We start from the raw sequence: 18,792 nt of genomic DNA on the forward strand, positions 1-18,792 counted from the left end.
GACACAGGGGCAGCACGTCCTCCACCGTATCCCACAGGGAATGGGAATAACGGTCCAAGAGACAGGCGGTATTTAAGGACCGCAGGCCCAAACTAAGGGACGAAAACAGTTTCTTGCCGAACTGCTCGAGTCTCTTGGAATCCCGATCCGGCGGAGCGGTCGGGAAGGAGGATTGGGAAGTAGAGGCCTGGATAACCAGACTCTCGGGGGTGGGGTGTTGGGACAGGAAACTGGGGTCGCCCGGAGCAGGTGGTTCAGGCGTCGGCGCCAGTGGAGGAGTGACAAGGTCAACCGGCGTCGACTGGGGCCCAGGCAAGGGCCCCGCGGGGACCTGCGGCGTCGAGACCGGAGTCGTCGACGGCGCCGGGGCCAGAGCCGCCGGCACGCGAGGTCGCCCAGTCGAGTCCGCGGGGCCCGAAGGCGCGCCAGCGGGCGTCGACGGCGGGGCCAGGCTCCTCATGGCCGAGAGGAAGGCACTGATCTCCGCCGGCGCCGCGTCAGCCCCAGGGACCGGAAGGTATGGGGGCGGACGCGGCACCTGCGGCTCCGCCGGAGCCGCGGGGGTAGAACCACCCTGACCCTCGGCCGAGTCGCGCGACCGGCGAGGGGAGTCCGAAGAGCGATGTCGCCTCTTGGACTTCTTGGAGCGTTTGGACTTACCCGACGACTTGGAGCCGGACGAGCGATGGCGTCGGCTAGGGCTCCGCGAGCGATCCTTGGACCTCCTCCTGGACCGGGATCGCGCACGACGCGGAGCCGAGTGGCGAAGCTCGAGAAGCTTGCGGGACCGCTCCCGCCTAGCCTTCGAAGTCAGGGCCTGACAGTCGTTGCACGACTCCGCGTCGTGGTCGGGGCCTAAGCAGTAGAGGCACCGGCGGTGGTGATCGGTCACCGACATCAGTCGATGACAATCCTCACAAGCCTTGAACCCAGGCATCCTACCGGCACCAGATGTCGACAGACAAGGATCAAAAATGATCAAAAAAGTTTTAGTCAAAAAAGACTAAAAGGGGTAGCTCTCCCGGATCTGCGCTTACTGGCGCGGAAAAAAGAAGAACTGACGTCAGCGCGCGAGGGCGGCGTCTAAGTACTCCGACGACGTCATCCCGGCGCACGACGCCGACGACGGACGCGGAGCCGCAGACGACGCCTAGCGACGCGCAAGGGGTATTGCTGACGAAAAATCTTCCGGATCCAGTCTGACGCCTGGGGATATTCTAAGGTGAGGAATCTAACTAACGTGTTTCTTTCAGATATCATGGCGCAGGCTATTACAGTGCATGACGTCAGGAAGTGTGACATCGCACGTGGCATCACAGGAAGTGACCTCACTGGAAGTGACATCACAAGGAGCGACATCATATAGTAAGGCCTCACACATGTTTATCAGGTATATCATGAGTACATTTAAGCACATTATGAGATTTAACAAATTAGATTTTGCGTCTGGGTCTGTAGTGCTAGAAGTACTCTTATGGTTTGACACCATGTGAGGACCTTTGACTACCATCATTTTAATTTACTTTCGGTGTTTTACTTTACCCTAGCCTGAATGTACATCATCCTGTAATGCCTTTTTCCCTTGAAGGTTTACTCTTGCAGTCTTAAAGTGGGAGGTGTCACAGAGTAGAACAGCTTGCCAAGAATAGAACGTTTTTGGGGGGGAGGGGGAGGGGCAGGGAGAGAGAGAGAGAGATGGATGGAATGTCTGGAAGTGCAGTGTTATGAGCAGTGGTGCACAAATGTGCATTGTGTTGCACATTGAAAGGTGAAGTATGTGATGCTTTAGGCTGTGGTGCACAAATGTGCATTGTGTTGTACATAAGGAAGTATTATGAAGTTATTACTTTTGGCTTTGACATGGCCTCATGTCATCTTGAATTCTGACTCTGTCTTGCTAGAGTTTTCTCCGTGCACAGACCCACAGAGTGCTCAAGTTGTTTGGGCTAATCACATTCAAGGTTGTTTTATTTTTGGAGAAGAATTTGTTGAATGTACCTTCAAAGGCTTTTGTAAGCTTTGTTAAGATAATGGCTGGAACATGTGAGAATGCAGTGGGAACGTGGGAACTCCTTTTGCCCCGGAATGCTTGCATGGAAGGTGGCCATTTCCAGTAAGTTTCCTTGGCGCGGAAAGAAAGACTCTCGAACCTTCTAGTGTGTTTTGAGACTATAAAGCTGAGGGTTGTTGACTTAGAAACTGGGATTGTTTGAGCCTGATTAATGGACACATCTTCAGTGCAGGTATCTGGTTGCTGAGTCTCCTGGCTTCAGCTGTACGTCCCCCAGTCTGGAGTGGGTCAGGGTGAAGCTTGCACCAGGTGAAGTGTTTGAGTTTTGATTATTGCCATTGTGATGTGTGGCCAGTGGCTATAATCAGTTGAGGTGTTTTCTCTGTGATGTGTGAGTGAGTCAGAGTGCACATCCAAAATATTCATTTGATATATTTAGTGTATATATCTTTCTGATTTCTTGCAGGACATCCAGTATTATTTGCTGCTTGTTTATTCATTTTTATTATTTATGCATTTATCAGTTGCATTTGCCAATGGTGGTATTATTACTTGTACTGATGTGACAAGTGTCACAAAGAAATTGGCAACAAGGAAAAGCATGGCAGTAGATCGGTTCTGCTTAATTAATTGAAAAGTCTGCATTTTAAATTACTTTATGGGGCTTAGGCATCTGCTGCAGAGATGCCCAATAAATCTCAGGGACAATATTAAAAGGTGAGATAACTCAGGAGGTGAACACTTTTAATGGAGAGATCTGTGTTTTGTCTAATCCCAGATTTGAATCAAAGTAGTATAGAAGGTGTCTCCTGCAAAGCATTTAATGTAACATGCAGATGACAGACTTTTATTTTATGTAGATAGGTAAGTGGTTTACTGAATTGAACACAGAGATCATTTTGTTACTTGCAGCAATCCTTCTAATATAGCACAGCGAGCTATGAAGGAATGACTCCTACACCTTGTAACACTCACTGTCTTATGTAACACATCTTGTACATTGATTAACACACTTACATGATTTATTGTCAATGTATAATGTGTGTATCATGTAAAGCACTCTGAAACCCTGTACTGGGATGAGTAGCACTATAACACAAATAAAATAGTGCTTTTTAAATTGTTATTTGTGTAAAAACTGGGACAGACCAAGACATCTGACATTATTACAGTGCACGCACTTATACACAGGGACTAACATCTCGCCTCGTCATGGGTAGTAAGCCAAAAAAGTATCTGTGAAGAGATAATAAGCTGTGTGCTGGATACTCTATCAAAAGGAGGCCTGATGGCCCCTGAACTTCGGCCTTTGTTTAGCCCAGCTGGAGATGAAAATAAAACAAGCATTAGCAATGCAATAGGTCTCGCATTTACGAGAGTTTGAGCTATTGGCATTGTAAATGACAATGCCTTTTATTTATGTGTTGATTTTTAAAACATAAATAAAAGGCATTTAACAATGCCGATAGCTTAAACTCTCGCAAATGCGAGACCTATTGCATTGCAAATGCTTGTTTTATTTGCAGTGGAGTGATTGTATTTGCATAGCACTATTGCCATTGTTGATCCACACATGCAAGAATGTGATTGCCTGCAGCACATCGTGCCTGTGAGCTGCAAGTAATAGACAAAGCTCTGTGCTTGTTTCACAAGCGCCGCACCCATGCTTAAAGTTTGTTTTAAGGGAGCCGCGCCGTACACAACAAAAGAAAGGCGCAGGCGGCATATGTGAAAACAACTCTCTGCATGACAGGGCTACGTACCCTAAAGCAGCAAGGGCTTGATTAATTTACTGAACAGTAGATCATCTGGTCTTCTCAGATTCTCTGAAAGTGTGCTCGAGACTCATCGTGCAATCGATGGAAATACCCTCTCTGTTCTGGCAAATTAAAAAGTCACTCCCTCTATTGCTAAAATTAAAAGCAGGCACAAGTCAATTCCTTTAAATATCCACCCAAGTAATCCTGCTTAAAGTTTAACATTCCAGGAAAGTACAAACCCGTGAAAGGTCAGGCACCAGCTAATCTGAGACCTTGGCGAAGCTCCTCGGAGTGGAAAGCGCCGGTGAGAAGCGCTGAAAAGTAGAGCCACGCGTACACACACAGAGAAACAAATTAAAACTGGGAACGAGACAGAGATGGCTTTCTATCGGCAAATTACTTAAGAGATGGAGTAAAACCTGAAGCAGCCTGACTCGGATTCACGTTTTTTTCTGCAAAGGCGCCTACCAGCACTTTTGTAACCAAGCCTATGGCGAAGAGCAAGCAAACATTACAAAAAAAACAAGTATTAGTGGAGAGGCTATGGCGCTGCTGACTCGAGAGCGGGAGATCCCGGCTCGAGTCTCTGCTCCGTAACATCTTGTGATTCTGGGAAAATCACGTAATTTCTCCCTGTGATAAGTTGACAATATATATGTGCTGCAAGACAAAAAAACGCTCTACTACATAAACAAGAGAGGGCCAGTAGTGTGTTGACGAGGGAGAAGAGAAGTGGGGTTTTAAGTGAACTTTACGTTAGGACTACAAAGGGACAATGGAGGAACGAGGCAAGTATGCGAGGGAGAAGAGAAGTGGGATAAGGGAGGGGGTGGCAAATGGTGATCGCTTTCGCGGCCGCTTTGATGTTCTCAGTGGCCGCGCGGCTCACTGAGAACATCAAAGTGGCCGCGAAAGTGATCAGGCAGGCTGCCAAATGGTGCGCGCGCCCGGCGCACATGCACTGCATTTGGAGGCCTGAAAAGCACTAGTTTGCACTTCCAAAGTCCCCGTTTACTAAAGCTCTCGCCAGGGCAGCGCTAAAGCGCTGGCTCAGGCGAGACCTAAAAAGCACCCCTCGCTTCCTGCCCTTTGCTGCTGGGAATGGAAAACAGACAACGTGCAGGCATAGCTGAATGTGTCCCAGTGTCTGAAAATTACACTGGGACCCATTCAGCCTATTTCTGTGGGGTCCAACTTCTTGGCAGGGTGGACCGCATCCACCCTATGAAAACAGTGGGTGGATGACATGTACCCGCGTGTACCCCCGACTTGTGCCCTGGTTATCCCCCATTCTGACCTGTGGAACCTGTAATGGAGAATTAATAACTCACTGGCGAAAAACCGAACTCTCCTTCATCAGTATTTCCCTGGGAACTATTACAACATCCAAATGGAGTGCGATAACTACTGCCTACTCCAACCTTTTGTTATCTGCACCAAAATCTGCATGTCCAGGAAACTACCCACCCTATATTCTCTGTTAAGATAGGTAGGTTTGATCTTCCGAAAGGTAATGAGGGGTGTGACCTTTATCACACTCAGTAAATACCAAGGGGCATATTTACAAAGAAATGAGGCAGCAATTTAGCAGCTCAGAGCTGCGTCATTTAAAAAATGCAGGGATGCGTCGTATTTTCAACAATATGGCACACCCCTGTGTTTTTCCTAGCGCCAGCCATAAAAAAGCTGCCTAGCACTAACACAGACACCTTTGCGCCATGGTGTAAGGGTGCCTGCGTTGCAATGTTGATTTTTTATGTGCTGGAAGGTGTCCCTTCCTGCACATAAACAATAAGTAAAGATGATTTGCTCCTTTTCTGCAGTACAAATAGGAAGAGCAAAAAACAAGGAGAAATATAAGTATTTCTCCTCGTTGCTCCACTCTAACACCTGCTTTTCAGTGGCGTAAGTGTCTGGCATTGCTTCAGATTTACAGACCCTTGTACATCTGGGGCAGCGACAAAGCAAGGGATGTTGCGGTGGAATGCCCACAGCAACACCCATTCCACGCCCCTTAAATGCAGATATCTGCGTGAAGGGTACCATATTTACAAATTGGCGTTCAGCCACGCAAATTGGCCTAGCGCCGCTTTGTAAATATGGAGCAGGGCATTGCGTCACCAGAGCGTCAGAAAATGTGATGCGCCTGTGGCGCAGTGCCCTTGTGAAAATGTCCCCAAGTGCAATAAGTATCGCACCACTAATAATTTTGATGCCTGCGCAAACGGGTGTTTGTACAGGAATCTCAATATAACAGGCCACTTGTAATCAGGTCCCAAGTATTTCCAAAACTCAGCTTCATCCTTGAAAAGCGCAAACACAAATCTAGAATTATTGATTGGCAGTGCTTTTTTTCATCTATTGTTTGATATTTCATCATGTTCTGGATACACAGCACCCCCAGCTGTGCAGGCATATTTAATAATCTTTATACACAAGCAATCAAAGGATGTGCACAGTGCATTCAGTCTGCACTGTCATCTTCTAAACGCATGACGCTGACAGCTGACTTAATTGAAAACGGCTGGACTGGGATGGAGGCGCAGGGTAGCATGAGAGAGAGAGGGGGTGTGTTAGAGTGAAAACCTGGGATCCTTCAGCAAACCAAAACTTCGGATCAGGAGTTTCTTCTCTCCATGTGTTTCAGTAGCTGGAGAGATGTACTCCCACAGCAACTGCGGCTGCATGGAGACTGAGGAGTGAGCAAACAAAGGACATTTTCACTGAATGAATGAATAAATGGTCACATTTATAAACCACTTAGATACGTAGGATGGCGATCATGCTGCTATAAGTGCAGTATCAGAATTATACAGTCAGAATATTGTGTGATGTAAATATTGGACACATTTACCAACACTTTCTGCCACTTCAAAGACACCAAAAGTGGCGCAAATGGACACAAAATATTTATTATTTACTTTTGCACAGGAAAATTGTCTAAATGTAACTAAATTACTTTGCATCAAAAGGGGTGCCCCATGGGTGGTACAAGGGCATGATTTTGATGCAAAGCCCCATCTATTAACATCTGTAGACAGCGATTTGTGCCAAAAAAATACAACTGATAAAGGCAGGCAAAAAGATGGAGATAAGATTTCTTTTCTCCCAGTTGTTTTAACTTTTCATGTGGGTTGCACAGTAAAGCACAGTCAAAGCACAGTATTTTGTCCTGAAATACCAGCCTTACAGTATAAAATATATGCTAGACTCACACAGGCACCTTTGTACCCTGGTGCAAAAGTACGTGGGTGGCATTGGCCAGCCAGAGAGTGCACCAGCGCTTACTATAAAAGGAGCAGCACCATAACATCTTCGCAGATATGGCACTATACTGCTCTCTCCTTTTCACAATTTTGCAAGGAAAAAAACTACATTTTCCCTATTGTGTCTTAAATATTGTTTACAAAAATATAACCCCACTGGAGTTAATAAGAGAAATTAGAACATTGGAATGTGGAGCACTCCGTTTAAGACAATGGAGTGCTCTGTGCTTCTAAGGGCCGGTAAATGCCCGCAAAGCAAAATTCCAATGTTTTCTCAAAGGCCTCTTGGCGCTCGGGGGATTTAAATCCCCTCGGACTTCGAGATGCCTTTGTTTTATTTGTTAGAACATTCTGCCCTCTAGTGGCAGAATGTTCTAATAGCCTTATAGCCCTTCGTAGCTGGGCTATACCGGCTATTAAAGTCCAGCTCCCTTGTTAAAGGCCCGAGCAGACTACAGCGGGCCTTTAATAGCCAGTATAGCCCACTATGGTGGGCTATGAGGCTATAATGTACACCCAATAGAAGAATATATCTATAAATGATATTTAGGACACAATATTATGTCAGATAGTATGTCTGACTAAATTGGGCAACATATATCTGATGGCAATTGTATTCTTTACTATTTCTGTAAAAGGGTTTACTTACAAGAACAATGCCACTGCTGGTGATGACAGTGCCTATCTGGGCAAGTTAACTGTGTTTGTCTACCTTCAGTAGCCACGCCACATAGTCCTTTGAACTTTGCAGGTCTATGCAGTCAGCTCTACATGCACAGCCACCTCCATACTCAACTCTACCTGCAAACATTAACTCAGTATCCTACTCTAACTTCAACAGCATTCTTAGCAGCTTCTCTGATTACATAATCACAAATTTCTAAATGGCTTGCTCCAAACAACATTCTCTTTCTGTTTAACTAGCCCATTTTGCCCTTTCTTATTCTTTATACTAACAGTAGCTGGAACACTGGTACCCTGAGTTTTGGACAAGCGGAGATTTATGTAGGGCAGGCCGAAAAACGTTCCTGTTTGTTGCTTCAACCTGGAGCACGCACATGCCCCCCACATGTTTGGTGGGGGTAGCACTATCCTTCACATTCCAGTTCAATGCTTCACCACCTAAGTACCCTGGTGTCTAGTTTCTTGGCCTCCACTATCAAACTTCCAAAACAGGTCCCATCCCAAGTCCCTGGGCTGCCCACCCGACTGTTCACAATCTGCGCTGTCTGCAGAGAATCCTGGCACAGAGGCTGGTTGAATCACAGCTCATGCAGAAGACTCCCAGAACTGGTTTCCCCAGAGTTACAGTGGAGTATATGGTGTGAATATGGTTGTACCTGTTATTACTTATCATCCAATACCTATGGCTTTGAAGCCATGAGGGTGGATGATAATGGAGACCTTTGTTCCTCAGATTCCACTGACTCCGCTTCCATTAAAGAAGGGTGCATGGGTGGCCATTCCTGGTTGACCTCTGGCTTCTGATGGTTGTTTTCTGGAGCTTTTGGTGACTTATTTTGATTTAGTACGGATTACCTGCCATTGTGGCAGAACTATTGACTCCAGATCTAGGTTCAGCACATCATGTACCACTTCATACTGCTATTCAACCGTGGTTACAATTACAAATTGTATGTGCTCCACCTCTATTTCTACTTTATGGGCCAAAGGAGGTATTTGGTCGTTCACTAATAGGCCACCCATACTTTCATGACCTGTAGAGGCCATCACTTTACTCAGGTGTATTTGGGATAGCTGCTGGGGCAGGTTTTCCCTGTAACCCCATATCTTCTACTCCATAGATTCTTCTGATGTTTTCACGATTCAATGTCAGATTCCCTAGTTCTCTCACTGAGTTTGTTCACTGAGCATGTGTGGCACTACACAGCTGACATCCTAAACACAGAGGCAACATGAGAACTTGTGAGGCCCCAAGGGAGAAGAAGATTATGTCAGTAGTTTGTGAGATGGTGGGAATCCTTTTTTGCAGCACTCACTGTACTTCTTTGTGCTTCATCAAGTCTTAAACAGAAACCCATATCTCATGAAAAACGCGACAGTAATCCAGTTCACAAGCACTCTAGACAAGGTAGTCCAGAAGCGGCAAGACGGTCATCCCCTCTAGCCTGCTCAGGTGCCTAGAGACGCCCAGTTGCCACAGTGGACTGTAAAGTTAGCTGCATTCCAGCATTGAAGTGCACTGTTGATGCACAGTGCAGCCTCTCACATTTAACCGGGTTACCACACTCCATAGATGATGTTTGACCATAACAGACCTGGGAAATGCCAAAAGCACAGGATGCTGCCCAAGCACCACTCATGTTTAACAAGCAAAGTACCTGGAATACCACCAAAAACACGGTTACTCAGAAGGTAACTACTTTACATTAAATATGGGGGCAAAAGCGGTCCGAAATCATTTGTGCATGCGCATCACAAAGACTTCACTTCACCATCACCCCTTCTCAAGAACTCTGCGACGACCTATCAAACTTCTTCCACAGCTAAATGACAAACATCTACAGCAACTTAGTACACCAACCTGACCCTAGTGAACTCAATGCCTACCTACCTATTACCAACCAAGAAGGCCACATGACTAAATAGACAACCCTCACGAGAGGCGACACAGCAACAATCATGTGGACCATCCACTCAGGGGCCTCAACAGATGCATGTCCCCATCACGTTTACATCTGGGAATACCACCAATCAGCACTGCTCTCACCCACATCGTCAATACCTCCATCACATCCGTCATATTCCCAGATTATTTGGAATATGCAGAAGTCAACGTCCTCCGCAAGAAACCATCAGCTGACCTAAACCAACTGAGCAACTTCCGACCCATCTCCCCACTCCCCTACTGATCTGAAGTGATTCAGAAGGCCATCAACAAGCAACTCTCAAACCAGCTCGAGATCCAATACCTGCTGGACAAGACCCAATCAGGATTCAGAAAGAACGACAGCACACAAACAGCGCTCATCGTGGCCACCAATGACTTCTGACAACATTCGCAGAATAGCAGGCATTGAAGACAAGCACTGAATACTAAATCAAGAGCTCCAAATAACATGACTATTTAAATCTCCTTGACGTAGATGTACATGCTGAGAATGCAAAACGCCTTGCTCTGTGAAACGTTACAGTAAATTCGATAATCAATGTCTCCCCGAAATTATTTTTATTAACTTGTGCTGTCTATATTATACGAATGTAGAAAGCAGAGTACGAATTAACTTAAATATGAAAAGTGGCTGAATTTTTCCTTGAGTTATCATGCTTTCAAACAATGATCCTTGCCTAGCAATCAGCGTTACTTCACACACAAAGGATGATGCCGCACAAGGTACTGTAAATGGACAGTGGGACTTACTCTAAGTTCTTGAGGGTGTGATTCTGGAGCAGAGCGCTGGCGATCTCTCCCGCACCTTTCACTCCGATGGAATTTTCTCTAAGGCTGGGAGAGACAAAAGGTGGAGAAAAGAGATAGAGATATTAAGCCAACTGGGGAGCAACAAGTAAGAATAACAGTTAAGACACTCATAGAAATTGGGATCAAGCTGGCGCGGATCCCTCCTAGGACTCACTTGAGGTGGGCCAGCGCCTGGTTTTGCTTCAGTGCCTCTGTGAGGGCCGTCACACCCAAGTTACTGATCGAATTGCTCTGGAGACTAAGATGGAGAGGTAAATCAATAAATTGAATGACTCAATCTGATTTGCTTTTGGTTTTCACATTTTTAAAGCAACATTTCTACAACATGGTGCACTGCTCAGGGCTTGCTTAGTGATAGAGAAAGAATATTATTGTTAAAACCTATGTAATAAGACCCCCGGTGCTTCTTTTGTTTTAAAAGTAGGTGCTGGGGATGCTGATTATCAAGCCTGCCTAGTCATTATTCTCACTCATGCTTGCTTCTTCCTCCATCATACAATGCCTTTCTCTCTCTTTCACTGTTGCAGGTTCTTTTTAATCTCTGCTTTCTCCGTTTGTCACTGACTCCCGACCTGTTTTTCCACTTCCTTTCTGTTTCTTTTTTTTTCTACATTTGTCAGTCTCGCTGTTTGGGTTTAAGTCTAATGATGTAATTAATCCCAGTCCCCTAAAATGAGTTCAACGACTGTCACAATTAAGCACAGGAGCCGCCTATAAAAGATTATTCTTCAACTCGCAATAACAACAATTCACCTGCCCACACTTGCATTTCCTGCCGCCATCTGATGTTCAAGCCCTCTGCTCCTGAACTACGGTACTGAACACAAGCGCATGTTTCATAGTATGTGAGAGGATGAGAGGACTTACTCTAAGGTGATGAGGCTCTGGTTCACCTTGAGCGCTTCTGCCAGTGCTGCCGCGCCAGCATCCCCCACGCAGTTGCTGGATAGCCTGCGAAAGAAGCAAACTGCAGGTGAGTGATCAGTTAAAGAGAAGATGGACTGCTCAGGGAATGAGTGAACATGAGGCGGGTGAAGGTGGTCATGAAACTATCAAATCAGTACATTTTCGAAGGAGTGGATGATACAGTATATCACAGAGAAACTGGTGAATGAATGAATTGAGTATAGATGGAAAGGATTAGATTGGTTCAAGAATGCAATGAATAGTAAAGGCATAAAAGAACGACTGGTTGAAAAAAAGTTGAGACAATGAATGAAAACAAAGCATGAGTCAATCATTTAATGAGCAAATAATAAGTAGGTGAACTATCTATCTGCCGCACAGTGGCACATATAGTTATACGCGAGCCAGAGGTTCCATTGGAAAAGCATTTTTTATTTTGTTTATAACTTTGCTTCAGTTTGCCGAATATTCACAATACCTTCCAAAATAAAAATTGATCCGTCAAGTAGGTGCCTAGAAAAAAGGATGGCTTCCAAAACTCTTTTTCTCCCATTGGAAAAATTAGACAACAATACAGTAAAACGTATGTTCAGAAGTACACCAAATTTGGCAAAACGCTACATCTTTACTCGGAAAGTCTGCTTTTTGTGTTTTGGTGTAAATCTGTTAAGTAGTTTTCAAGAAATTAAGGTTAAAAAGTTATAGGTATACTGACAGTTGGTACTGCAGGAGTCCTTCAAGAATCCAGAGCGACTACAAATTAAAAAAATAAAGGATTCTGATTGGCCAAGAAGGTTTTTTTTTTGCAGACTGTTTTCTTGCTCCACTGTAATTGGCTGGACACAATCTGAACCAAAATGCTTCAGCTACCATAAAAGGACTGGGGGTTTTGGTACCCTGATCCTGTATATTAAAAAAATGAGACATAAAAAGGTAGGTTGACCCTCTGGACCTTGAGGGGGATTCCTGTCTTAAATATAAAATATACATTTTTTTTGCAGCACTGCAATCCTCCAATAGTCCTGCGGGAGCCAGAGCAGCCCCCATGCACTCCCTCAGGGGCCATTCTGACCCCTGTGGCTCTCATAGACTACCACAAGATTGGAAAAAGAATTTAAAAAAAATGAAGAATGTACGTCGGATGTCTGTGGGTGCTTGCCAGCCAATAGGGACTTGACCACCTATGGGTGAAAAGGGTGTTTGGGTGCAGTATGGTTAACCCCCCACCATGCACAGCCAAAGGCCGTTCTATGCGAGGGATCAACTCCCCGTGCACATGGTTAGCTGGCCACAGGGTGTTGGCTGCAAACGTCATAATAATAAGATATTACTTTCTGTTAAAAAAAAAAAAAAACAATTTTTTAATGTATGTTAAAAAAACAACTTAGAAATTCACTTTGACAGTTAAATAAGTATAACTTGCACCACGTGATGCACTGCTTATAATCTCACATATTACATCACTGATGACATCTGAAATCTTTTGTATAACTTGAGTCTTTCGTATAAGTGATGTATAACAGGCGAACGTTGGCAGTTTTATGGGTCTTGAGCAGTAGTACTTTTCAGTGAATTTCCAAGGTTTCTTAATGTAGGTGAAAATCTTACTAACTTCCTCATGTCCACTTTAACCCTTGTTTTTTTCCAATATATATATATATATATATATATATATATATATATATATATATATATATATATATATATTCACTGAAAAAACCATAGGTTTCACACAAGTTATAGTTAGCTGTACATTTCACTCGTAAAAAACCAATGAAATTCCCCCGTTATAGTTAGTGCAGGCAACTATAACTCACGCGACCGCAATCCTCTGCTGATGCTAATACTGTATTTAGACACTTATTTGCCCATGTCTTCTTCCATTAAATTTTAGCTATACATATATTACAAATATTTTTTTTTCATAAAGACACATATGTCATCAGCAGAGGATTGCGGTCGCGTGAGTTATAGTTGCCTGCACTAACTATAACGGGGGAATTTCATTGGTTTTTTACGAGTGAAATGTACAGCTAACTATAACTTGTGTGAAACCTATGGTTTTTTCAGTGAATTTGCAAGGTTTTTTAAATGCTAATTCCTAACTATAACGTGTGTGAAACCTATGGTTTTTTCAGTGAATTTGTAAGTTTTTTTAAATGCTAAGTTACTTTACGCCATTCGTGGCGTGCGCGCCCAGTTAACGCAGTTCGTTCCGTGCGCGCACGGTGCGCTTTGCGCACCGTGCGCGCACAGTGAGCACGCGGTGCGCTTCGCGCACCGCGCGCCCACTTTACGCAGTTAGTGCCGTGCACGCACGGTGGTCACGCGGTGCGCTGTGCGCACCGCGTGCCCACGTTACGCGGGATGGGCCATGTACGCACGATGCACTTCACGCACCGTGCGCAAATGGGGGACATATCATGCGCTTCGTTGTGAACGTTATTCATTTGTACTTTCCATTTAAAAATATAGGCCATGCACAAATGGTGCCCTACGGGCACCATTTGCACACGGGGTGGGAAAAGTGTGGATAATTTTTTTTTTTTATAAATTTTTTACCGTACGCATACGGTAAGCGTAATCGGCGATTTTTCGAAAAAAAATAAATTTGTTTTTTTGGCCTTGGGGGTTGTTTGGGGACACATATATGGATGCTGGGTGTTTAAGAACTGAATATACTCCCCCTGTAGATGTTTTTTGTCTTGGTTTTTGCAGCCCCCCTCAGAGTGCAAGAGAGAAAATGGCGGCCGCCGCTTCCTGGTTTCGACCGATTCGAATGTTTACTTAGATCGAACAGCCAATCAGAATCGCGCTCGCGCACGTCACCGTACGCGTACGGTAAGCGCACCGTAAGCGCACCGTAAGCTGGCTCAGATATATATATTGATTTAAAGGCTATTTTCTCAGAATCTACTGAACAGATTTACACCAAACCTACAAAAGGCACTTCCTTGACCTGTAGACTACCTCTCTGCCAAATTTCAAGGAACTCTGTTCAGCCGTTCGGGCTGTGGCTGTGTCTAAAGGTCCTATGGAAAAATGCATGGGAAAAACGCGTTTTGGGACCCCCCTTTTATCTCAGCCCCCGCTTGACGAATCCCCCCGAGACTTTCAGGGTAGGAGCGGAGCGCAGCGCCCCACCTATTTTGAAAATCTGGCGAGGATTCGTCGACCGGCGCCAAAGTTATTCAAAATAGAATGTTGCGGTTTTCCTATGGAAACAGGGTCCTAACTATAACTACCTACTGGCGACCGCCAGTAGGTAATATATATATATATATATTACCTAGGTAGTTATAGTTAGGACCAAGTTTCCATAGGAAGAGCATTTTTAGTTTTGCTTATAACTTTGGAGTTGTTTGATGAATCTTCATGAAATTTTCCAAACTAATTCTTTGTTCAAATCAGCTCCTATGTTGAAAGTTTGGGGGTGATTTGTCAAGGGGGGGGGGGCCTAGAAAAAAGGGGGGTCCCAAAACGTGTTTTCTCCATGTTAATTGCCATAGGAAACTTTAGACAAGGCTACAGGTCGAACGGGTGAACGGAATTACCACAAATTTGGTAGGGAGAAGGGTCTTGGTTAAGAAAGCATGCTTTTGTTTATTTGGTGTAAATCCATTCAGTAGTTTTGGAGAAATATCTAAATTTACAGATATCGATATTTGGGAATTCTGACATCTGATTGACTGAGGCGTTACGAGCACGGGCTTGCTGCTTATTGGCTGCGAGCAGTTGCAACTAGGAAGTGTTGGCAGCCATTTTGTGATTCTGTTGAAAAAAGTAAGGGGAAAAAAGGGCGAAAAAAGGAGGAAAGAGAAGGGTAGGAGCACTGTAACCTCTGTGGGGTGTTTAGGGTGTGCTATACAGGGGTGCAAAGCCAACTATTTATCCCTACCAGGCTGAAAGTGCTGGGCTACGGAAATTAAGTGAGGTATTGCCTAGAGTCTGATGCTGCTAAGGTGAGCTGCTGCGGGACTCGAGGATTAAAGCGTGAGCCCAAACTTTGTGTCTTATGTTGAGAAGTCAGGTGCCCTCTCCATTGCACCACACCTGTGGAAGTAGTGTCAGCATGTGTTTATACCTACTAGGACGAACTACTGACCCCTACTGGTCTGAAAGTGCTGGGGTACGGAAAATATGTGAGGTATTGTCTAGAGTCTCATGCTGCTAAGCTGAGCTGCTGCCGGACTCGGGGATGAAAGCGTGAGTCCAAACTGTGTTTCATATGCTGTGAAGTCATGTGCTCTGGCCACTGTGCCACATCTGTGCAAGTAGTGCCAGCATGTAGTTATACCTACTCGGAGGAACTTTTGTTTCGAATTTTGTAAGTTGTGTATGGTGTTTAGGGGGTGTTATACAGTGAGAGCAAAGGTAAATTTGCGTGTATCAAATCAATTTGGTATTTGGAAAGTGCAAAATACTCACTCGTACGGGTCTGATGGCGCTGGGGGCGTAAGCTGAGCTGCTGCCGGACTCGGGGATAAAGGCGCTGAAATACTGACCCCTACCGGTCTGAAAGTGTGGGGTACGGAAATTAAATAAGTTATTGCCTAGAGTGTTATGCTGCTAAATTGAGCTGCTGCTGGACTTGGGGATGAAACCGTGAGCCCAAACTGTGTGTCCTATGCTGTGAAGTCATGTGCTCTGGGTGCTGTGCCACACCTGTCCAAGTAGTGTCAGCAATATTTTATACGTAGTAGGAGGAAGTTTTGTTTGGAACACGGTAACTTGTATATGGTGCTGATAAGTGATCCGCAGCACTTGCAAAGGCAGTGCACCCAGGACATGCAGCAGACGTGCAAGGTATAGGTGGACGTGAATGGAGTCGACCATGTGTTCGGGATGCCATGCTATGTGTCAATGGCTCTGCTTGTAGCTGCACTGGCTTGCCGTGTGCCAGTCTTGTGGATGAAATGGCACAGCTTGGTGCAATGAGCCGGGTCTGTGTGCAATGGGTGCAGGGCAGGGTTGTGGTGGGAGTACGTGTGAAGGCCATTTCATGTACGCTAAGTACGACAAAGGACTTTTGAGTGTGGGATGTCCACTCGTTGTTCTCAAATCGGGCAGTGGGTAGTGTGGGAGACGGATGCAAATATTATCGTATCTGTCAGGGGGGCTGGCTACTTGCAAGTTCCTTATCGGAGCAGCAGATGTGTTAGCGCAAGAGAGCTCAGACAAAGAACCTTTCATCCTTACAGTAACTTCTCCAGGTGCATTCATACAGGATGTGTACAAAGGCCAGTCGTGGGTGTTGTGGGATGTCTGCGACCCTGGTCATCATGGATGAGATGCCCAGCACGTGGCACATGGGCGGGTTCACTGTGTGTTACGTTGCCAAACAGCTGCTCCTCCCTCCAACGAGCCCCCACACATTTGTGCGCTGCCCTGTTGTATCCTGTGCATTCCTACAGCACACCTTTGTAATGCCTATTGGTGCATGTCCTGCGACATTCTAATCACACCGTGACACTGCCGTTTGGAAGTGGTGCATGCCACTATACAACATCGACTGCTGCGGCCCTTGTGGTGGCCTCTGCAGAACACAGAGACACACTTAACGCACTTCTTGCACACGGACATGTGTGAGACACTCCTTTCCCTTTGCCACTTGTGCATGCAGGAGGATGCGTGCGTAGCTACATCTCCAGGCTCACTGCCAATGCTGAGGTGACATGGTAACGTCCACAGAAGACAGCCCACTGTGATGTTGCAGGGCCGGTGCCTATCATGCTAACACAATAACCACATGAACATACTTGCTCAGATGCGAGTTCGGGGGGGCGTTGGAGGTCCTGGGGTTGTTGCGAGGAGTGTTATGGCCCTCATGGGTATCCGTGTATCATGCTCATTGACTCTATGGCACATGTGGGTGTTCAGGTGTGGCTCTTGGCTGTGTTCCTTTTCATGCTGCAGGTAGTCGTCCTGCTTAACACCACAAGAAAGCAGGTGTAAAATCTCTGGTGCTAATGGGGCTTATCAACGGAATTTGTTTTGCTTCGTACTTTTTGGCTTTCGTTGTGAAAGTTGTGATGTGGTTTTTTCATGTACAGAAAAATACACAAACTGGGCAGTGTATTCCGTCAAGATCCAGCACCTGACCCACTATAAATACAATGAGATTTCTTTATTGATTTTGTGTGTACACTGTAAATGCACCCACTACCACAGTGGAATTCAATACAGGATTTTAGTAATTAGAATAGATCGCAAAGGGGCATCTCATGTATTTTTGCATGGGAACGCCTACTCTGCATCTCATTATCAGCACTTTAATGCAACTAAAGTTGAGATAACTCTAACACACTATTTAGAAGCTGGTGCAAACTGCAGACATCACCAGTATTCCCGCGATAACTGCCCCAAAATTTAACACCATGGTGGACACCACCAAATAACAGTAATAAGAACGAGAAAGAGTTACACAGCACTTAAGAAAAAACCAAAAACTTTATTAAAATTTAAAAAACTCAACACAAAACAACAAGGCGGAAGACTCCTGTCGGGTCCATCAATGTCGACGACACAGCCTGGAAAATAAAGCACAAAATAAGGATGTGTGTAATGCGCATATCAGAGGAGTGAGGCACAGAGAAAGAGAGAAGGAAAAAAAAGCCAGAGGGATAAAGAGAGGGAAGGAAAGAAAGGGAGTGAGAAAGGGAGAAGGGAGAGAGAGAGAGAGAGATAGAAGGAAAGGAAGGAAGAGAGTGAGAGAGAGAGTGAAGAGAGGGAAGTAAGAGAGAGAGACACTGCCACCCCTGCACAGCCATGACCAAATAATGACCTGCTGCCACTGGAGTGTCTACCATTGGGCACTCCACGTGCCCGTCAAAGCTTCGCGGCCCGGCAGATCGCACAGATGTCGCTGAGTCCTGAGTCATGAATGGCAGAGACCACATCAGCTTCTCCGTGGCCCGGCAGATCTCACACATGTCGCTGAGTCCTGAGTCATCAATGGCGGAGACCACATCAGCTTTTGGGGCCGCTAACCCTGTGCAACGCAAGTCAGCACCACGTGGTGGTAGGCCGCTGACGGCCATACAACTTAGGGTGCAACTAACTCTGTGCAACTCAAGTCGGCGCCACGTGGTGATAGGCCCCTGACGGGCACATCAGCTTCAGGCGGCACTAACCCTGTTCAAGTCAAGTCCGCGCCACGTGGTAGTAGGCCCTTGATGGCCATGCAGCTCAGGGTGTGGCTAACCCTCTGCGCAACTCTTCATGGACTCAGACCCGTGGAGCGTCCGCCATCCAGTCACCACCCGCAATAAAGGATGTGACATTGTCGATGCAGTATATTTGCGTGGTCACATGGCCTGTGATGCATGTGCCGGATGGGTGTGGTGTGTGTGCAAACCTGCCCTCAGGGAGTGGCTGTGACATGTTGACAACTAGAGCACTGACCTG

At 45.6% G+C, this 18,792-nt stretch overlaps 1 protein-coding gene across 1 annotated transcript in view; it reads right to left on the minus strand.

Annotated features, from left to right (window-relative positions):
- Positions 1-18,792, minus strand: part of NLRC3 (NLR family CARD domain containing 3) — an 820,465-nt gene that overhangs the window by 252,207 nt on the left and 549,466 nt on the right. The window contains exons 10-12 of the mRNA XM_085630169.1: positions 11,347-11,430; positions 10,634-10,717; positions 10,420-10,503 (exon numbers count right to left, since the gene is read on the minus strand). Coding sequence (XP_085486295.1) covers positions 10,420-10,503; positions 10,634-10,717; positions 11,347-11,430 — 252 coding nt within the window. The remainder of the gene's footprint in view (positions 1-10,419; positions 10,504-10,633; positions 10,718-11,346; positions 11,431-18,792) is intronic.

The sequence above is a fragment of the Triturus cristatus genome, chromosome 10, assembly GCF_964204655.1.
Source record: "Triturus cristatus chromosome 10, aTriCri1.1, whole genome shotgun sequence".
Taxonomy (NCBI): Eukaryota; Metazoa; Chordata; class Amphibia; order Caudata; family Salamandridae; genus Triturus; species Triturus cristatus.